Genomic DNA, 22861 nt, shown 5'->3' on the forward strand with positions numbered 1-22861 from the left:
AGAGTTCTTTTTATTTGACCAACACACTCGTCAAGGGAGTGCGCGTGTAATCAACTATAACAATAGCCGGCAGTAGAGTGTTTTCAGAGAAAGAAGCGGAGAGGGAATAGGGGAAAGGGGGGAGGGTTGGCATTTTTTTCCTTCCCAGCGGAAGGAGACGGATCGAGAAGCAGCGTGTTGTTGCGCTCAGGCACCAGAATGAGAGCTTTGGAATCGTAGCTCCACCGAGCCTGAACCAGTGAAGAATGGAGCCGAGAATTATTATAGTTACATTATAACCAGCTAGAACGCACATAATTGTAAAAATCCTTAAATTCCGAACGTGGAAAAGGACAGACATGCAACCCCTACGCTGAAGAGGAGCGGCAGGGGCAAGAAAAAGGGGGAAAGATGGGCGCCGTGCTACGGAGTCTGTTGTTGTGTAGTTTTTGTTTGCTAATACGGGGTGAGTTTTGATCTTTGTATGTGTCCTTGTAAAAAGTTGAGACAGTGGTTTAATTACAACAAGGAAGTATTTTGCAAAACGGCATGTGTGCAAACGAAATGGGCCTTTCGTAGAGGGTTGCATGGTTGCTGGCAAGAAGCATTGAGAAGAACCCAATATAGCTATTAGCTACAAGCTGTGGCTAGCCAGCTATCTTATACTGCTTGCTATACGTGCATGCATCAAGCTAGCTTGCTATCCAGTTTCCATTTTGTATTTGATTTACTATCCTTGCTTTGTGTTTTGATGTGCTCGTCTTTCGACTTACGCAAAGTTTGTTTGTCAAAGTTATTACGTTAATAATGAAAGTTTTCTCTTATTGATGGTTAATTGAGCTATTGTTTAAGCTTGGCATAATGGACTTGGAAGCTAGTCTCTGTTAGCAGACAACTTGGACGAAACAATGCCAAGTGGTCTTTGATTTTGCTTCGAACAACGATTTAACAGGAACAGATTTAAAATGTTTCGTTAAAGATGAAAAAGGGGGCTCCGAGTAGGCCATTGTTTGGCATTTTCCTTTGTGTTTTCTGTGCCAACACAAGTTTGCGTTTACGAATAATCACTTCACTTGGAAGGTCTGATTTGTTCTGAGGTCAAAGGATGGCGTGGCTTTCGTAACTTTTTCACTACGAGTTCACCCCAAGTTCCACAATCAGATATTTCCCTTGGGAGTTAAGCATGTTTTAGTGCAATTTTATGACATTACAAAAACTACGAGAAACCCAGTGTTAAATCCAATGACAAAACTTCTCAAACATCTCTATGGTTTTAGCCAAATTATTGAACTGACTTTCATTCACAATAACATGTTGATGGCATTCAGGAAAGAATCCACAGTCTCTGCTAAACTCAGATCTGCATCCACATTCATTTTTTGTCAACAAGTTGTGTTATTTTAGATTTTTATATTAGGAAACGGAGTGTTTTAGTGTCCTTTGTTTACTTTACCAGGTAGCTGCTAGGCTGGGGCAAGGCTACTCTAGTTTGTAGTTTCGTGCGTCATGTGCATGGTCTCAAGAGGTATCCATTGTTAGGCATTTTCCTTCATGCTGGCGTATTTCGCTGTTTCTGTTTTTGTTTAGGCAAAGTATGTAGAAAGTGATTAACTGACTTCAAGAAAGGAAACTTTATTGGTAGTTCCAAACTTTTTTATGACTATAGTTTAAAACAAGACAAGTGCAATCCTAATAATTTGTATGGGTAGAAAATAAACAGACCTGTGAAAGGAGAGGTCTATACTCTCCAGTTATGAGCTGTCATATCTGTAGGTCCAACATTTGTGTATTGTTATTATATTATTGATTGAATGGACATTATTGTTTATTATTGCTATTTTCCTTAATATAGTCTGACTGACATCTTTAATTCTTCCCTGTTAAATTTAAGCATTATATTGTTTTGTATTTGTATGTCGCTTTGGACAAAAGCGTCTGCCAAATCCCATATCTATAACCATAACCATAAATGTGCTGCATAATCTGTAAGTCTGGTCCCAGAGGTTATCAGCTACTACAGTCTTCACTACTGATAAGTGGTCTTGCACATATGTTTGCCATGTTTAGACAGCACAGATACATTGATGTTAACCCTCTGAATAAGGACTTTTGGAGCAAGTTGTCTGTCAGTAGCAAGTTTCACGGGGTCCAGGTGGGGAGTCTGTATGTGTATATAGTAAGTGCCTGTGCTTCAAAAGTGGACTCCCCAAAGGGAAAGTGATGAAGGTAGTGTGATTTGCTGAATATTATCCCTGAGTACTCATTTGACACAGTATTTTGACATGTACACCAAAAGAAGCAAAATATTAAGTGTCCTGAAAATGCCATTTTCCCTCTTATTTACTCTCGGCTAAGTGGGGTAGTAGTCTTGGATTGACTTCAGTGAGCTGTCCTGGTGTTCTGTGCGTTTATAAATATTTGCAGAGGGAAATTCAACATGCTAAAAAAAAAGGACCTGCCAATCGGACAGAGTCTAGGAGGTTGAGGTTGACCTTGATGCTGATACGGTGGTTTGTGGTGTTTAATGTGTCAAAAATGGGTTTTGACTTTGTGCCAAGTTTCTGGAAAAGTCTGACACCTACGAGGTGTCTCTTGAGGGTTTTATGGCCCTGCTTTATCGCTGTAAACTGAAGTGTTGGCAGTCAGCCTAAAAAATCAACCCCTTCACTTTGAATGTACTGTGAGTTTGGGTGTAAGTAGTGCAGAATAAGCTAAAGAAGTGAAGCTTTGTAAAAATGTATTGGTATAAAAAAAAATACCCATTTTTTTTGTCACATGTGCATTGCGATGTTTTACAGTGTACTGTTTTTTTTTTATTAATTTTTTTTAATTTAAAAAAAAATAAAACATTTTTAAACAACACGTTGATTTAAATGTGTCTACTTTCCCACAATCATGGGTGTGTTTTCTGAAAGCTGCATTGAGCAACCACCATGGTCACTAAAAGCGAAGGTGTTCGAAACTGTAGTTTCCTTATCATAACCGCAGTGGTTGCTCAATGATGGGTTCAGGAAATGCGCCTTAGCTCTTCTATAGCTTGAGTTGTTGTGGTAGTGATAGTGTCAGGGTGATTCTGCACTTAGGTGAAAAGGCTAACATCAACTATTTCAGGTAAATCAGAAATCAAACAGGTGTTGGTCTCAAGCTAAATGTTAGGGAGTTCAGTAGTGAACTTTAGTAGATTCGTTCATAACTGCTTTACTCTTTTGACTCCTTTTACCTGTGCACCCTCCCTCTGTACTAAATTACATGTCAGCCCTCCACCTTCACAACATCTACAGCTTTTCTAACTGCACCATATCTCCTCCTGTTCCTGTAGGAGCTCCCCTGCTCCTGTATGCCAACCGACGGGACCTGCGGCTGGTGGATGCGTCGCAGGCCCGTGCCAACGCCACGGTGGTTGTCAGCGGCCTGGAGGACGCGGCGGCGGTGGATTACGTCTACAGCCAGGGCCTGATCTACTGGAGCGACGTGAGCGAGGAGGCCATCAAGCGCACCGTCTTCAACCACTCGGGGGGCGCCAGCAGCCCCAGCGGCGTCCAGGCCACCGTGGTCTCAGGCCTGGCCTCCCCCGACGGCCTGGCCTGCGACTGGTTAGGGAAGAAGCTGTATTGGACAGACTCGGAAACGAATCGGATAGAGGTGGCCGAGCTGGACGGCGCGCTGCGGAAAGTGCTCTTCTGGCAGGACCTGGATCAGCCCAGGGCCATCGCCCTGGATCCAGAGAGAGGGTGAGTCGAGGATTTATTTAGCCTCGGAGAAGGGGGGCCCTATGTATAGGGTGGCATGGCTGCTGATGACCACAGTGACAAACACACCAAGAACCCTAATATAGCTGCGAGCTGGGGGGGGTGGGGGGGCCATAGGCTGCGAACGTAAGTAGTGTGTGTTTGTGTTGAATTTAAACTGCTTGCCTCTGCAAGTCCTCCCTCAGTGTGTTACAGTTTACTGCCACATTGTTGGGAGTGAAATAGACCCTGAGACTTTATTTTGTCTGATTTAAGCAGCTTGTTATGCTGACACATGGGTTTGCGGTGGAAACAAAGATAGCCTCATGTGAATAGTGAATGTCTGCGTCTCGGGTGTTTGTCTCTGGCTTGGAAGCGTCGCACTCGCGCTCACGAGGGCAGTCTGCATCGGCAGCCGAGGAATGTCTTACATCGGCTAGAGATAGAGGGGCATCTGGAGCAGCCTGGGGTTGGGGGGTGGGGGGGGGCTGAAAGAGGGTAAACAGACCGGGGGTCACGGCCAAAACTCTCTCAGGACTCTGTTCGGCCGTCAGGCGACGTCAGTGGCCTCGCCATGAGAGGTCCTTGACCGCGTTGGAATTGTTTAGTCTGCCTCTGTTGTGTTTTGTATGGCTTGTTTTGCAACGGTCTCTGAGCTCTCCAGCACATATCTTTCTTGCCTGAAGTAGTTTTGTTTATACATTTTTTCCCCCCTCTGTGTGCTTAGTATGGGAAATCTTATTGAGTTCTGCTGAACTGTATATATCTCAGCGGTTGTAGTTCTTGCGGTTTAAGTTACACATCATAAATTCAAGAGTTTTTAATAAGCTGTTTGGAGAGGGAACCCTTCAGTTACCAAAGCTCAGGTGAATCCAGGAGTAACTAGGCCACGATGGCCTGTATTTAGAGAGGCTAAAAGAACAAGAAGAATTGGGGTGGGGGGGTACCTTTTCCCTTGCATAGATCCCTGTGCTCTGCCTTACTGAGAGGAAAGGCTGGCATATTCTTCTTTTGTTAAGAGTAGATTGAAATCTGGGACTCACTGTAGCACAACAAAAGCCATTCATGGCCGTTTGACCAAGTCTCTGTGTCTGTCTCCCTCTCTTACACTGACTCAGACCCCCAAAATCATATTCTATCTCCCGTTTCATCTGTGACGAGCTAAATAAAATCTCCCCTGGACTGGGGGTCCTTGTGAGTGTACTCAAAAATTTTCCGGTACCAGCAGTGTATCAATTTCCTGGAGTTTCATTGAGTTTATTATATGTAGTCTCTCTCTCACTATTGTGTAACTGATTGTATGCCAGTGATGTCTGGTTACCATCCAGAATGCAGTTGAGCAAGAGCTGTTGCATTCAACCCCTATCTATCCACTGACACCAGAGAATGTGACCTTGCTCAGTTTAGGATTCTCAAATGGGATTTATTCAGACAACATAACCTTCTGCCTACACCTTTCCATAGTCTTGCTCACAGTAGAATGGTTTCTCCTCATCACTGCTGCTGTGCAGTAAGTGATTGTGTGTTTAGGCCTACTTCACTTTATTGCTGTAAGTTGAGGGCATCTGATATTCATTTCTTTTTGTCATGAAGGTTTCAGTCGTGAAGGCTTCATGGTTCTCAGGTAATGCGGTGCTGGCAGCCTGGCAGACGCACATCTGTTGAACGAGGATTAAAGCCCTTTTTTTATTTTCCACTCCTCCCTTTCTGTGGCTTTATTTGGAGTTAAGGAAACGTTGTCTTGATCCTTATGTAAGTGCGTCAAAGAATCTGTTTGTTCTTGGTGCTGTTATGTTGAGCATCTCATAATGCATCTCTTCTTAGACATCAGCAACTGAGACGAGAGTCTCAAACAGGAGACTCAGGCCTAATTCCATCAGTTCCATCAGTTCATCCCATATTAATCTGAACAGGAAAACACTAAAAGAAAGAATAAGAGTTCCTGCACCCTTCATCATTTTAGAATAGCATATGTTTCGGTATTGGTCACTGACACGTTTTCTTCTTGGTGTTGTCAGACAAAGACATCATCGTCTTTGCACCTGCCAAAAACTGTTTTCCCATATATGGTATTTGGCAGTTTGGGAGGTTTCCTCACATAGCCTTCTTTAGTAATGGGGAAATGGCAATTCTTTAGGGATCCAGATTGTTCCGTCTTCCAAGTGTGTTACGGTCTTCCAGTGTTAGTTTTGACCACTGTGTTGCATGGTCTAATTGCGCAATCAATGTATTAAATGTCTAATTCATTGTCTTATAGTAACCCTGTGTGTATTGATTGCCAACTCCTGATGACGCTCCACCGGTTGGCTAATTCAGATAGGTAGATAGATGGATACTTTATTTATCCCGAGGGGAAATTCAGGCAAGTAACAACGGAATTGACCACCGTGGCTGACTCTTATCTAAATCAGTGCATTGTTGATATCTAACATTTCTGATTATTGTGCTATTCTTGTTCACACTGGACTAAAGGACCTGGAGTGCTACTTTGATTGGCAGAAGGTTTTTATCACGGGGTTGTTAGGTGTTTTGTTGTGGAGACTTTAACTTGTGTACTTAAAATCTGGCCAGCCTCACTGCTACCTCACTTGCGTTGTGCTTTTGGCCCAAATGCAATTTTTTGGAATCGTGGGATTGGTCCAATTATTTCACAGCGGTATTCTACTTGGCCAGAGAATGCTGAGTATGGGAATCGAGCCTTATGAATGGTGATTGACAGGCTTTAAAGCAGTGTGGCGCTTGGGCTGCTCCATTGGTAGGGGTCTAGATTTGAGCTGTAGGACTTACACAAATATAGACCCTTTCAAGAGAGTTCCATTATCAGCATCATAGTTGGCCCCACAAGACTTCCTTTTAAAAATTCCATATGTTATCTTAATGCAGAGGAAGTAGATTGGGGCCCAAATAGAACGTTCAAGCATTGTTTTTGTTTTTATTGTTGAAAGGGTCTATACACAATCTTCTACTATTTTGGGTGCATGGATATTAAAAAGGCTGTGTGTGATGTGGTGTGGTGCTGATATGGGACCTGTGTTTCATTTGGGGAAGATGTTAACATTAAGGGTAAAAAATTTAACTGCTGAGTGGCACCAAAAAATCTAGTGGGATATTCACAATTTCTGGCTTCACGTCTTTATTTCAAAGGGTCAACAACTTTACATTGATAGACCGAATGAACTCCTCTGTATGTTTAGTAACAGGGCCTTCAGCTCACTTTCACTTGGTTTGTGCAGTACATCCAAATATACATGGATGTCTTCGCTGGTTCCTACCAGTCATACAGCTAGAGCTAGTCTCCACAGCCCTACTATAAGCTAATTGTGCCAGGAGAATCATTCCGATTCTATCGTATAATTCTGAATCCGACTCCCAGGCACTGGTTCCACGCGCTCTGTGTAAGTTCCGGGGCTTTCCCCCCGCTGAATGACCCCCTGAGTGGTAGACTACATGACTAATCAGTGGAGCGTCTTGCGTTTCACTCGGCAGCCAGTTAGCGCTGGCCAGGTGACCGTGCCTGTAACCTGATCAGATTGACAAAGACAGGTAGTGTAACCAGATACCACGCCACGGTGGGTCACACTGCCCTCCCACACACACACACCCACACACACTCACCTTCATCCCTGAGCCGCTCCCTTAAAGGGTCTGACCGAGGCCGTGGGACGGCTGCTAGAAACACACAAACGCCCATTGTTCCTGTCAAGGTATTTTGATGACCTGCGCTTCAGAAGTGCATGAATTCCATTGATGGGAAAGTATTAAGGGGGGAGTGCATTTCAAAGCCACGACAGTTTCCTGTCGGAGGTGGATGAAGCATTTTGTTTATTTAGCTAATATGTAGGGTATTTACCTGAGTTTTGGAATGTTTAAACATAGGCCTATCATTAGGCTACATACCCACAGGTAAAATGTTTATCTTCAATGAGATAAAGGTAGCATCTAAAGTTAGTATTTACTGTTACTCTAAGTTACTGTTACTCTGTCTCTTTTTGCACTGTAGCTTGAATGTCAGTCCATTTGAAAGTGTATTTGGATAAAAGCGTGAATAAATGTAAAATCTCATTGATGTATTGTCTAATGCTTGTCTGCTCTGATCCTCCTTGTTGTGAGAAAGGTTCTTAGTAATCTCATACTTCTGTCAGCAGTCTATAGGTTTTGACATGTTACTAGCCTTTCACCATACCCTGATGTCTCTCCTTTGTGTGTGTGAACCTACTAGGCTTTGGGTCTCCAGGTGACTCTCCTACCTCTGCTTTGAAGCGTAGCTGTGGGCACATTGCTCCAGGCTCTCTGGTTCAAATGCTGTGAGGTCCCCCATTCCCACCCCCATTATACCCTTGAGAAAGCCCAGGGAAAATGTGGTGGGGTGGATGTATCCTTCGCTGGTTCTGGGCTCGGCCTCTTGTGGTCCACCACACTGCATGTTCTCCATGCCTCTGCATTACCACACCTGATCATGTCTAATTTGGGATGAGCGCCATAGATTAGCTCTGTGAGGTATATTGGACCTAGGCAGGCAGGCCGCCAGAAACGGGATTGAAAACCGTTGTCCTAAGCCAAGACTTGACCAGTCTGATTGATCACGTACCTGGCAGTGATTCAGATGTGGCAGCTCCCATTACCACATACAGGCATTCGATCAGTAGTGATGGACTGGCAAGGATTCCCAGCCCAAGAATTGTTCCAAGACCAATTTTGGTTTTTACATGCAGAAATGTTAGAAGGTGCAGAAACTGAGGGCAAAGACACGGGATAGACAAAGACTAGTGCGGGCTTAGAGTTTCCAGAGCCCAAATAGCTGCCTCTCTGTCTGACGCCAAGCATGGAGAGAGGGAGGGGGCACTCAAAATCTCCAGTGGTCACGAGCGGTGTTCTGTCGGCAGTGTTCTCCTGGCCTATCCCCCTGAATTCTCTCCTCCTTGCTGCTCGACTTCGTTCAGTTTTCCACAACCGAGATAAGGCGCGAAAGAGCCAAGCAAATTAGCATGTAAATCCACAAGGACGCAGATAAAAGGGTGCCTGTAATGTATTCATTAGTTTTATTTAAATTGAAGGGATGCTGCTTCTCTCTCTCTCTCTCTCTCTCTCTCGCTCTCTCTCTCTCACTCTCTCTCTCTCTCTCTCACTCTCTCTCACTCTCTCTCACTCTCTCTCTCTCTCACACTCTCTCTCTCACTCTCTCACACTCTCTCTCTCTCACACTCTCTCTCTCTCTCACTCTCTCTCCCTCTCTCTCTCCCTCTCTCTCTCCCTCTCTCTCTCTCTCTCTCTCTCTCTCTCCCATGGTTTCATCCTGTCTCTCACTCCATCTCCCCTTTTCTCAATCATCTCCATCTGAGGAAGAATCACCTAGGCTATTAAAACGCAAGCTATTCTGTTTTGCTTTTTGAAACTTGGACATGTAATTAGCATCTTGGAAAAGAGTTCCTTGGAAATGTAAATAGGGGTCTGGTCCAGATTTCCAGCATTGGTGGTCAGCCTCCATACCCAGCTATGCCAGCTGTTAATGACAAATGTATGACTTGTGCTGCGGGGGCAACTAGAAAAGTTATTCGAGCAAGAAAATGGCAAAGGTAGGCTAATTGTACTACAACCAAAATGATTTTAGGATGTCGACATCCTCTTCCACCTCTTCTGCCTGTGGTGCAGAAAGCCACCAGAGCTTTTTTGCTAGCCATTGGACGTGGCTGAGCTCTGATCCGGGATCAGCCGTGACCCGGCGGAGCGTAGCCATGCGGGCGGGCAGGCAGGGTGGGCGGCTGTGGTGGTGACGGCGGCAGTGGCTTCCAGCGGCGAGCTGGCAGAGCAAGGAGAAAAGGAGGCGAGCGTCGCTGTAATTACTCCATTGTACAAATAGCTTAGCGAGCTTCCGATTTAATCAGGCAGGCCCGCGGAACGGCCCCCTACTGAGACAGCCTGCTCATCCTGCCCATCTATGCCTGCCTCCCTCTCTCCTCTCCCCCTCCCCAAACTCAACCAACCCCATCACCCATCCACACCCCCACCTACGACAATGACTCCCCCACTGTGCGAGTGTGTTTGTGTCTGTGGATAGCATGCACAAACATGCAAATGCAGCTTCCGCTTTGATTGGGCCTGCAAGTCTTTTTTGGTGTGCAATCTGTTGTATTTACGCATGAAATCGCATATTGAGACACAATTTTGTTCTCTCTCTCTCTCCCCCCCCCCCCCCCCCCCCCCAGGTTTTTTCGGGGTCTTGTTTCGTAGAACTGCTTCATGGTTGCGTGTTCTTAACAAAGGTCCATTGTTGTTTGCCCAGATGTTTTCAGTCAAAGAGCCCCCCCACACACACCCTGCTCCTTTTCTTATGCTGAATCTATTTCTGTTGTAAGATATGAGGCTAGAGAGTGTTCTGCTGGCTGACCATGATCTATTGCAGGGATTTCCATCTGTTTATTGGAAGTGATTTCATGCTGGTGTCTTGGTGCAAAGGAAAGACGAACAGGAAGGAGATAAACCTACTTCTGTTGTTTCCGACTAATCATGACAATGAGAAACACATCCTCATATTCTTGGGGGGTAGAGGAAATTCTCGGGGTACCATTACAGGATGGGATCAAGGCGATTTTAGTGTTTATAGCACGCTATGAGCCTTGCGGAGATAAACAAAAGTCACAAATTACACTTAAGACTGACGTTGGAGTTAAGATCTGGAAAAATGACCAAGGATCAGGGATTTGATTTGTGCACTCTAGCCTTTTTTTGCTGAACTAAGAATAAAAAAAACTCAATGCTCTTCTTCAGATGTTGGCACAGAAGAAATCCCTCTCCTCTACACACTAAATCTCAATGCTGGCTGCTCCCCAAATGCCGCCTTCGTATCGCCTCATGGATTAGGTCACTCTTTTAGTCAAAGCTGAGGTATATAGCCGCATTTTTGTCTTTGCTTTACTGACTGTTGTAGATCACCCTCATTCAAGTGCGACAGAGCATTCTCCAAGCCTTTGGCCTCCTGAAAGGCTGTTGACGTACTGCGCCAGGATTATAAACCTTAGAAACCATGACTTCACTCAGCTCATAATTCCTCTCTTGACTCTGTCTTTCCCTCACCTGCGTATGCGTTTCATTTCTCCATGACTAAGATCGCTCTCTCTCTCTGCCCGCCTGCAAGTTGTCCGTCAAGCATGGTGCCCAAGCATTGGTTTCAAGAGCTCAAACCCACACAGGCTTGTGGAAGTAGACTTTCAACACCCTTAGTTCTTAGTGCAATGTGTGTAGTATCATCGAGAGAGTGTTACAATAGTGCTGTATCGTCACAAGACTTTTCACATTTAGATCCCTATTTCTCACACGGACTCCCTTCTCCATATAGGTTCCGTTTTCAGATGTGCCCCTTTAATTCGCATTCCTCATATTCTTTTGTCCTCCGTTTGCCAGAGGGAGCCATTTGAAGCTTTTATTTGTCTTTTTCTGGCAGATATTTACACGGGATGATGGCCAAGCCATGTTGCCATTCTTTTTGTGTCTAGAGCTCCTCATTTTCTCTCTCTCTCGGCCACTCTCTTCTTGCACTCTCTCTCTAGCTCATTCCTGCCCTCTCCTCTACTCTCTTTTACCCCTTTGCTTTTTTGCTCTTTCTGTCTCATTCTTTCTTTTTCTGTCTCTGTCGTTCATTTTTCTGCGCCTTTCTTCTTTCTTCACTCTTTCTGGAGTGAACTGAAAAAAGTGAGTCCTAAGTCTTAGCATGGGAGAGTTTGAGAGAAGGTGGAGAGAGATGGTGGAGCTGGTGGAATTCCTGTAGGTGTCTGGTGGGGGGGGGGGAGGTGTTGATGTTGGTGGGGGTGGGAGGGTGCACTGCTGGTTGGGGCTGGCGTGTTAATGGGGCTCGGCGGGTGTCTGGCTCACACGTGTGCCACCCGTTTGATCCCTCTCTGGAGGGGCTGGGGCCACAGCCTGGCCTCTCTGCGTGGGACACAGTTTACTTACGTGTGCTCCCGCATGGCTAGGCACACACACTGCATACATGCAGTCTCTCTCTCTCTCTCTCTCTCTCTGTCCCTCTCTCTCCCTCACATACACATTCATATGCTCTCACAAATTTGCTAGACAAGTCTGAGTTTCAACGCCCATAGGTACAGCTCATGTAAGGAGGCCGCTGTGGCTGTTCCAGAAAAGCCCTGTGAAGCACAGCCAGCGCATGGAAAAGTAATTTGTGGGGCTCCGCACCTTGGGAACAAATGGGGGAAGTTTCACTGCTTGTTTATTTGTCTGACTCACTTGGTTGTTCACACCGCAGATGGGCTGCAAAATGCAGCCGGGGCTCTTTTTTGGCAGGAGGGGTCTAGATGGACCTGGCCGCAGCGCAAAGCCAAATTGCGTCGTTTTGCGAGAGACTCGGGTTGTTTGCTCACAGTCGGCTTGGAGAGTTAACTCACCAAACATGTTTAGTCTGGCAGGTAGAGTTACCCTCTCTGTTACACGCTCTCCGCATTTAAACGTTCTTTTGCACGCCATTAGTTGTGGCGTTGCCAAATGTTGGCTCCGACTCCTGCACCAGTGGATATTTATTTTCCTTACCACATTTGGTTGAGGTTCTTGTAGACTTCTCGAGTACTTGAGTCAAAAGTACAGTCCTCGAGGTTGTAGGAGAACACTCTATTTTCTCGCCAGTGGCTAGGGTCATGGTCTTGTTTTTAATGCACATTGTTGCCAAACAAAATCTAACATTTGAAACAGACCATTCATATTCTGTTTTTTGATCTTGCATTAATCTTCCCCCAAGCCATTGGTGCACTCTGTCTGATATCCGAGGACTTGTCAGTTGCATGTCAAACTGCCCGAAGCGTCTGGCAGGAATTATTTTATTGCTGATTTGGGGTTCAAGTTACGTCTTTTCATTTATTTTGGCACTCCATTGGAATTCTTGATTGGCCGGACACTTTTTACTTTTTTTTCCCCGCCACCTCCCCTATTATTTACTCAAGTCCCCGAGTTTCTCTTTTCTGATGGGAGAATAATTTTCTAACAGCTTGGTCCAGATATTTAATAGAACTCATTGTCATCTTTTTGAAAAGGTTGAGCTGATTTGCAACATGTCTGAAATGCAAATATGAAGTATGTCGATTGTTATCAGCATTTCGGGAAGGCAGCCGTTAACGTCTCAGGAATTGACTGTTTATCTGATTTGTCAATCTGTTGATATTTCTCGATGCAGGCCCAGTCACTCTGGTTTTTGGTCTGGCATTAGTCTTGCTTTCGTTCCAGTTGGTGAGAGGGGTTGTCGTACTACTATTGCTTTTACAGGGCAAGGGGAACTGCTCTGGCCCATCTGTTAAAGATTCCGTGTGGAACCTGCCCAAAACCTCACATCTAATTGGGCTTCGGCATTGCGCTCTTCACAGAAACGCGTCATTCAAAGACTTTATACAGTTGTGACTTAGTGTGATATCATACTTAAATAATTTTGTCCCTTTGTTTGCCAAGCAAGTTAGTTTTAAAGTGGTTGTTGAAGCAATTTAGTATCCCAAATTGTGCTGATGAACTGTATAACAATATCTCTGTTTTCTGTTGGAACTTGCTTGTGTGCGTGGGAGCCTCTGTGTCTTTTGTCAACATTTTAAAATGGTTACATTTTCCAAACAGTGGAGCCATTCTTGATCTGAGATGTACAAATGTATTAGTTCAGGAAGACAGAAGGCCTCTTGCGAGAGTTCCCTTCGAAATCCAGTTAGGAACGCATCGCTGGACCGGGTTCAACATAGCTGCTGAATGCTCCAGGTACCAAATACAATGCATCTCTTGTGGCCCCGGGTGCTTTTTCCCCCTCTGCCTGGTATTCGCGCTCTGCTAAGATTTCCCCATAGTTGATGCTATCCTCTACAATGTGTTGGTTCTCTAAAAAGGCCAGAATTGAAAAGCCCTGGAGATTGGGGTTATTTCTCAACATTTGTTTTGTTTTTGTCTTCAAAAGTATGAACAAAAAAAATATATAGAGAGTGACCTCTGAAACCAGTTCAGCCATTCTTGCATTCCTGAACTCTGAGGATTTCATTTGACTTGATGGTTCAGCTGGCTGGGTGAATTAAATCTTGTGTCTTGTGAGTGAAGACTCTTCTAGTCCGATATCTTCAAGTCTTGATGGCTATCAGGAGTGCTCTGAGAAGGGGAAAAAAGGGTGGCACACGTGTGAAAAAGAGGTGTCTCTGGAACTCACCTCTGTGTGAACTACAAATGAAAGTGTAGCACAGTGCAGTTGTATTTAAACTGTTAGTTAGAGGTTTGTGCCTGTGAACAACACACTGCAGACGTCTCTGCTGCTTCAAGATGCAGACAAACGTTGCTTGTTGCTGCCCTAGCATGAATATAGGCCTAATGACCCTTTAAAACCCATTACTGTGCCAGAAATATGAGTGTATCCGGTCCCAGAGCCTTGTCACTTGGGAGATCTGCGCAGAGGGAGGTAAACCAAATCAACATTAAATCGTATGATCGTTAAACAAGCATAAAACTCTGTAGAATTGGGCCAAACCCTAACATTTCTAATTCTGGGCGGATGCCACAACCCCACCCCAAGCCAAAGACCCTCAGTTCAACCAGGGAGTTATTGAATAATGACTGAATGAGTTTCTGCGTCGGTTTGCAGAACTGTGAAGTGACTTCTGTGCTTTGAAAAGTGATGGCAGTATGACATCCTGGAACGACTGGATTTGTCATGCTGGGGTGAAGTTGAGCAAAGATGAGATTTTGGACCACAAGAACACACTCTGTATGTCACTTGTGGCCATGGTTACAACTTTGTGTGTTGTATTGGTATTATTGGCCCATAGATGTGGCCTAGAATGTCACTCAAATGGTTATCCCTGTCTGTTTCAATAATAGTCAAAGCATCTACATCACTACCTCTCCTGGACATAGGCTGAACACCTCTCTCTCATATCCTGTATGAGTTTTGGGCTCTGCCTCAGACCCCACCTTCCTAAGTAATGACCGTTTTCTTTCCCACATGCAAGAGCCACCACCTTGGGCCGCTTTAAGTGTAATTATCTGGGTGTCTGCTTGTGTAAGCTACCCCATACCCTGGGTGGAATATTCCTACAGTTAACCTTTTAACAAATACCACAAGTAATACTAATGTGTTAAATTAAAATATGGTATTAGGGACCACAGGCATAGATAAAACACCCTACCTTTCTCTGTAAAATGCCCTACCTTTCTTTGTAAGTTGCATGACATGAAGATTTCAGCTAAATAAATGTAAAGGTAAATATTGTCAAAAGATTAAAAATATCTCCTGATGTGTATATTGGATTGCACTCAACTTGGTACTCTTTTCTGTTGCGGTATTGTGTTAGACTAGATGTTTCAGAAGCCTTCAGAACGTATTGTTCCCAGCCAGACTGGACTCCCTTGAGAACCTCAAGCCTTATGGGAAAAGAACGTCAAGGCTTTTTTTCGGTTCTTTTCCCTCTGCTCCATCGCAGCCCACCCCCTTTTTGTCAGACTTTGATTTGCTTTATTTGTCTCCATTGTCGCTTAAATCGCTTGCATGTTGTGAAAAATCTATGGGGTGTTTTTAGCCCACGTTTTGTTTTTAATCCTGTCTGTTGGAATTCCCATAACCCATTTATTTTTGCTTCTGGAAGCTCGAGGATACTCTCTGAAGTCTTCACGAAACTCTTGCGGGACCGCTTTCCTAGACCCCCTCCCCCCCAAAGGGCCAAGAGCTTATATTAGCCTTTTTTTGTTGACTATTCTGTCTTTCAGTTGGTCTCTGCCTGACAATGGCTTTCCCCGATCCCTACGTCAAAGCAGCCATCGAGGCATGACGGCGGTGCCAGCCCATGGCTCCGTCTGCCTCCGAGAAGATTGATTGCCATGCCGTGTGGCACTGGTTTGTGTTTCCTTGATAGGTGCCTAAGATAGCGTGGCAATGGCCCAGGTGTGTGTGTGTGTGTGTGTGTGAGAGAGAGAGAGAGAGAGAGAGAGAGAGAAAGAGGGAGAACCAGAGACAGGGCGCACACACACTAGCGTCTGACTCACCACCAAACACACGCGCGCACACACTTGTTGTCTCTGAAATGTCTAGACTTGTCTGTGCGTTGAACACTGCGGAATAGTTGATAAAAAAACTGGAAACGCTCTTCCTGTCTATGCTGCTCCTCTTTGCCCCAGTGAAGTTTTTCCCTCTGTTTTTCTGTCTTTTGTTTTTCTCCCCATTCTTTTATAGGAGGTGAGGGAATTGGGTGCTCAGTTGTTGATAGTATTCAGTCACAGAAACTGGGAGGTACAAAAGAACACACACACACACACACACACACACACACACACACACTCACCACTGACTGGTTTACACGAGAATTAAAATTCTGTGTAAACTCTGACTCAAGGAGATGATGTAATCCTCGCTGTGCTCTCAGTTCCCTTCGTTAGTTGTCGTTGCATTTCCTCAGGGAGCAGAAGTTAGATCCGACCATGACCTAATGTTGTGCCACTTCACCCGCTCTGCTTTGGAGGTCAGCGGATATGGAAACTTTTTAATGCCTTGATCTTTGAGAATGAGCACAGCAGTAGTAAGAAAAATGAATTCTATTTTTGGTTGTTTAAAACTCTCTCAGAAGTCTTATCTGTTGTCATACCTGAAACGGCTCCTAGCCTGAAAAACAGTGACAATTTGTGGAGTCATACAGTTAAGGGAGAAGCCCGTGTAGAGGCCATGAACGCATCGGAACACAATATTTCATCAACGCTTTCGTGGATTGGAAGTACTTCAGTATGTGGCAAGTGAATTCATATGGAGTAACATTTATCCACAAACAACTAGGATATTTTAAGAAAAGTATATGTAGTTAAATAATAGGAATGTGACGATCTCGTGGGCCATGATATCTCGCGATATCCTGAGATACAAACATATCACTATTTCTCGTCAAAGAACAAACTGACTAGATCTCATGCCAGATCGAGATCCGCGATATTTCTTGTCAGGTAAAGATCTGTCTCGTCACACCCCTATTCTCCACGAGACAGATTTTTACCTTGAGAAAGGAATATTGTAATATTTTTGTATCGCCAGATCTTGTGGCACGAGATCTAGTCACACCCCTGTTAAATAATGAAGTAGGGTAGTAGGCAGGGTTGTGCACAATTGGAATTGCAATTTTGCTTCCTGTTTGCTACCTCAATTGAAATGCAAGTGAAATTCAAGAATTGAATTGGAATTTAAGAGCCAGTTTCAATTCAATTCTGGAATTTTGCACAAGCCTGGTAGTAGGGGGCAGTACAATTAGCCGTTACTGGAAAAGTGGTTCTAATTGACTTCACTTGTCTCCATCGAAGTCTATTGGGTTGCTGTGTCCATTTCTTTTACTGTGTATGGTCCTGGCAGAACCACGCAGGTCCTTGCAGATATGTAGAGTTTAAGAACCGATAAGCAGAACCGAAGTGAGGGAAAACCCTTTGGGTACCCGGAACTGCCATTTTCTTAAGGGTTCTTACTTGGAAGGGTCTTTCGGTTCCCAACCCTACTGCAGTTATTACATCCCCTTTTTGCAGTTGTTTTTCTGACTTCTAGATGGCTTGTGTGTTTTATCAACGTCTTGTAACCAGCTGGTCCATCAGCGTTTAGACAGGAAGTTATAAAAACCCTGTTTCGGTCATCTGCAGGCCTCCAGAGTTTTCTGCCTCCCCTGCCCGTGTGTGTGGGGTCACCCTTCGCACTACACATTCCTCTCCTACCTGTCTGTCACACTGTGGCCTGTGACCACTCAGATGTGGTGGGACAAGGAGACACTATCCATTCATGCATCCCTGGTAGTGGTGTTGAGAAACCTTCTTCAGAGCAGGCGGTGGCTTCGGTGTGGTGCTGCATGGGGGGGGCGGGGTGGAGGGGGTTGGTGGAGGTAAGGGGGCAGTTGAGGGGGAGGGTAAGGGATCACAGTCCAGCTGTGAGGGCTGTCAGTGGGCAATACGAGAAAAACAAAAGTGCCCGTTAGCACAGCGGTCTGCCCTCCCCTAAAACCTCAAGCCTCCTCTCGTCCACCCTTCCCCCAACCCCAGCATGGCCATGACCGAGCCCTTTGTGCCTGAATGCAGGAAAACACTAGGAGGGGGATGTGTAAATAAAACTGCCCTTCCCCAAAACACCACACACACACACACACACACACACTCTATCCTCCATCTTCACATAGCCCTGCTTTTCCTCTGTGGTCGCTTGTGTCCGCAGCACAGTCATCTAACACTTCCTGTAAGCTCTCCACATTCTTCAACCCCCCCCCCTCCCTCCACCCTCCAACCCATTCTCTCCCCAACCCCCCCCCCCCCCCTCCTTCCCATCGCTCATTTGCCCCCCCAACCCCAAAGCCCAGGCTCCAGAGGGCTCTCATTAGGCCAGCCCCGCGAGGGGAACAAGTTTGCTGTGAAACCTCTCCCCAGTGCCCCGTTTATCGCCCCAGAGCTCCAGTGCGTGTGTGCTGAAGCCAGGCTAAATGGACTGCACTGGTCTGTGGAGCAGTGAGGAGACCGGGAGGGAGGGGGTGGAGGAGTGGGTGTAGGGTCAGGTGGGAGTTTAAATATGTATTGCAGATGGGCGGGGGTGGGGATTTGTGTGTGTGTGTGTGTGTGTGTGTGTGTGTGTGTGTGTGTGTGTGTGTTTTCAGAGGGGGAGGCTGTATGAATGTTTGGGTGTCAGTTGTTGCCGGAGTTTTATGTTGATGTTTTATTTTTAAGCATGGTATATTAGTCTTAATCAGGGAGTGAACTTCTTTTTTTTGCTGCCAATGTTTTGTTTCACCAGCAGGCCTTGGATTCGTTTATTTAATTATTTGTCGTTTTTATGTTATCTTGAGTGATTTTTTTTTTTTTTTCTTTTTTCATAAATATTCACCCCTGTGTGTTTTGTTTTTGTGCAAGACTTGTTGCGTGGCAACAGAGTGTTTGCTCTCAGCAGCCGAGTCCCATCAGTGACGTTTGAGCCGTCTGGGCTGCCTGCCTGTGTGTGTGTGCGTGTGCGCGCGCGCTCCCCTGTCTGTGTCTGTCCTTTCGAGCACCGAGCCCTTATCAGATGTGCTCGACCAAAATATAAAGCTGTAGTGCCTCTTCTGGCTAGACTCCTCTGCCTGTGTGTTGTTGTGCATGACTGCCATGTGTCCATATGGACTCCGTTTCCTGTCCTCTCTCCCGGTGAGGGGTTGGGTGGGGGGGGGGGTCCAATGCATGACGCCACAGCGGCAAGCCTTTGGTGTGAAAAGTCAAAGTGCACGGTTTCTCTGCAGGCCCCCCACCCCCACCCCCCCGTTGCGGGCTGTTAAGAGTAGGGCCTCTTCCTCTGTTGAGATTACCCCACGCACGGACAAACAGGCAGCGGGATGTTTGTTGTTGCGATGCGCCATGTGTGGGACACCCTCACTTGCTTTCATTGGCCTTCCTGCTGGGTAGTAAACTCCAGCAGGTCCTGTTAAAGGAAACAGGCCAATGTGTGTGCGCTTTGAGAAAGCACAGTGCTCCAACACTAAAAAAGAAACTGCATGCTTCCTTTACAGTCCAAATGTTTAATATTTATATATCACAGCATGTATTTTCTGAATTTGACTGGGTAAGCATGTTGAGTTTATGGAAGCACGTAATTATGCTACCAAACTCTTGTGGAAGTAGATATTTAGACAAGTTGCCAATTCCATTCTAAATCTAGCCTTGTTCCTCCACTCATACAAGTACTTATCTATTGAGTAAGCTTTTAGTGCATCTTAACATTGGCTGATATTAGTTTCTTGTTTGTCTTCAGATACATGTACTGGACAGACTGGGGCGAGATCCCAAAAATCGAGCGGGCAGGCATGGACGGTACAAGTCGGCAGATGATCATCGACAGTGACATCTACTGGCCCAACGGACTGACCCTTGACTATGATGAGAAGAAGCTCTACTGGGCTGACGCCAAGTTCAACTTCATCCACCGGTCCAGCCTTGATGGAACCTCAAGGTAAGAGCGTGAAAGTTTCATCATTAAGCACGATGCAGTTTTACTCCTTGTTTTTGTAGTCGATAGCTACTACTGTGTTTGGGCAAGGCCTATTAAAACATACCTAATTTCAAAATATCTGCAGGGCTCGGACAGTTCTCAGCCTTTCTGCCTGAATTCAGGCACGGGACGGCGAGTAAAAGTTGAAAATGGATCGTAACCGCTATATAACAGAAACGGGTCTTGCTTTAATCCCTGTATCTGTGTACTTTTCAGCATTGGCATTGTAAAATCACTTGTACAGTGACCACCTTTTGAGGAACAATACATGCTCCCTCTTGAAATCTGTGTTGTGAAATTTGTTTTGTTGCTGAATGAAAAGTGTCAGTCGGAGTATATGCGGAGGTTTGTCAAACGGAGGTCCTACCCTTCGGATGATTCAGATATGATGCTAACCTGCGGACTTTATACTGACCGTATACTGACCGTATACGGACCTATGTGTGAACGACATACACGCACATTACAGAATCTCCGTGTGGTTGTCGAGTGAGGGGTGGGGGCTTGTAGAGTTAACAAGAGGCGAGATATGACACAGAATATATGCGGCCGCTGTCACAGCTGCTGTTTGTTTACAAAGTGTATGCACTATGTAGGCTAAAGAAGAAAAATCTATTGTGCGTAGGCTAATACTTGAAGTAGTCACGTAAGTGCGCACTTGAAATTGACCTACAGTATTTGTATGTGTGCTTCGAATAAACACATTTATCTGTTTTCAGCGTTATGTAGCAGAATTACTTGGCTATGGAACCCCAAATCTGGTTTGCGTTGGAGAGAGAGAGCATGCACGAACTTTATGGTACCAGCCAATTCAGTAGGCTAACTCAAGACTTCAAGGCCATCATATACAACGTTTTTAAGCAACACACAAAATACTAACATAAGTGAAGTGGTTTGTTTTTTCATGGTTTATTTTTCCAAAAGCATCCTCTCCCCATGTGTCTTGTATTTACTATCAATGAACAGAAAACCGACCGTGTTGGCTAACAATTTATTAAACACTCCTGGTATTGTCGTCAACGACGTCGCTGTAGGCGACTGCCTTTTCAGCGCCTTCTGCTTATGATGATTCAGTCTTTTGAATTCGTTTTGGCCTTGCGATGCAGTTGTAGGCTACATAAACGTGTCTCTTGCCGTTCCCTTCATGTGTTCTATCACAATGCTGTCTGCCCTCATGGACAGTAGCTCACATTTACATAATGTCCGGAGGAAATACTAGGGAGGGAGTAGTAGAACAACCGGCTAAATTCGGACTTCCATATGACCGGTTATGTCGTTCAGATATACGGCTCCACCGTTTAACATCCGCAGAACCTCCGGTCTTACACGTATGTCTGAAAGCGCTTTATGTTCCTGAAACCATAGGCTCTTTATTACTGAGAAGTAAACATTCTCTCATGCAGGTTGTGTAGGCTGCTGGTTCGGTGGTTGTCATTTTTTATTGCTTCCCTGTAAATCCCTCTGAGACTGTACATTTACAGAGCTGTATGAGTAAATAGAATTACATTAATTAATTACATAAATATAATTATTTGTTTTGTTTGTCATCCTTAGGGAAGTGGTTGTCGGAGGTGAGCTGCCACACCCCTTTGCGCTGACGCTGTTTGAGGGCACGCTCTTCTGGACGGACTGGACGACACATTCGGTGCACTCCTGCAACAAACACACGGGAGACGACCGCCGGGAGATCCACTCCAACATTTTCTCCCCCATGGACATCCACGTCTTTAGCCAAAAGAGGCAACCGACAGGTACGGCCCTGGATCAATGCCTTTTGCCAGACACCACTGTCGAGCCTTCTGGAGGTGTTGCGGGCCTAATGCACCGTAACCCTGATGAAGGAAGTTGCCTGCTTGATAACCTCAGTAAAACGCCAATGACTGCTGCTCTGTCTCTGTGATGCTGTTTTTTGCCCCACAAAGGTTATTTTGTTGGTGATATTGTTTGTTGTGGTTGTTGATTGGCCGATGTGGGAAATCCCCTACCTATAGCACAAGTAATTTAACACCTCTCCTGTCTGTATCGGAAAAGGAAATGCCACCTTCGAACGTTGGATTGCAAGCTTTTTTGCCAACATGCCAAAGACAACTATGAGTTAGCCCAAGACATTTATTGGACTGCTAACCACTTCATTAAAACAATGACAAACAGATGACGCACAAAAAGATACAGTAAACATGGTCATAGGTATACATTGTTTAGTTTCTTATTGTTTTTTTTTAAATTTAGTTTTGTTTTCTTTATTTGTGTTGCTGCTCATAGGCTCTAGCACAGCCTTGTACTAGCACAGCCAAGCAGTCCACTACTCCACTCCAACAAAAAGACTGAGCAGAATGAGCCTCGTATTTATTAAGCATTCTCTCAGATGTGAAGGCCAGGCATATAGTGGGGATCAATAACTCTACCGCTTGTCCAAGAGAGCAGACTTCCACCAACTTTAGAGGGCAAAATAGCAGATCTGGTTTTCTAACTCCTCACCGTTAGCAATCGATCATCCAAAGAAAGCACTCTAGCTCTGCACAATCACAGTAGGTTAGCCCACCCCCTCACCCCCCCCCCCATAGGGGAAAGTCAGACCTGTGCATTATTGAATGTTCTTTAGCCTATTGATTTATTCATATATTGATTTGCTTACTGCTCCCCCCCCCCCCTTCCTGGCCTTGTGTTTCAAGCAAAAAAAAAAAAAAAAAGTGAAAACTATGCTCAGCTTTGCAGACAGCGTGTGTCATAGTAGAACTTTCTAGAAAAAGATGCTGCTGGCGCGGCCACCTTTTGGCCTCTCCGTGCAGCACCAGCACAATGGAGCCCCCTGTTCTGCTGTCCTCTTGTGTGAATGCGGAGAATTTCTCATGGCTGGGAGAAGAGCCTGGGATTGGGTCACCGCCTGGCCCGCAGCACACCTCTCTCGGTTCCTCCCTCGCTCCTTCGCTCACTCGCTGCCGTCTTGTTGTTTTGCCCTCTTGCCTGCTCTCTCTCACCATACCTGCGTCTGTCTCTTTCTCTGTTCCTCTCCCAACTGGTATCTCCCTCTCTCTCTCTTGCCCCCCTCCCAATCCCTCTCTGCCCCCTCACCCCCTCTCTCTCTCTCCCTCTTTCTCTCCCTCTCCCTCTCCCTCTCCCTCTCCCTCTCCCTCTCCCTCTCCCTCTCCCTCTCCCCCTCTCTCTCCCTCTCCCC

The 22861-nt window shown here is 45.5% G+C and overlaps 1 protein-coding gene across 2 annotated transcripts in view; it reads left to right on the plus strand.

Annotated features, from left to right (window-relative positions):
* The first annotated feature begins 151 nt into the window (after positions 1-151).
* lrp6 (low density lipoprotein receptor-related protein 6) overlaps positions 152-22861 on the plus strand; it is a 59697-nt gene continuing 36987 nt past the window's right edge. For both annotated transcript variants that reach the window (XM_076296699.1, XM_076296700.1), the window contains exons 1-4: positions 152-445; positions 3299-3710; positions 19450-19647; positions 21241-21437. In XM_076296699.1, the coding sequence (XP_076152814.1) occupies positions 391-445; positions 3299-3710; positions 19450-19647; positions 21241-21437 (862 nt within the window). In that variant the 5' untranslated portion in view covers positions 152-390. The remainder of the gene's footprint in view (positions 446-3298; positions 3711-19449; positions 19648-21240; positions 21438-22861) is intronic.

Source organism: Alosa pseudoharengus, unplaced genomic scaffold, assembly GCF_046254945.1.
Source record: "Alosa pseudoharengus isolate Yale_2024_CS ecotype anadromous, Long Island Sound unplaced genomic scaffold, YU_APseudo_1.1 YU_APseudo_1.1_scf_20, whole genome shotgun sequence".
NCBI classification, from domain to species: domain Eukaryota; kingdom Metazoa; phylum Chordata; class Actinopteri; order Clupeiformes; family Clupeidae; genus Alosa; species Alosa pseudoharengus.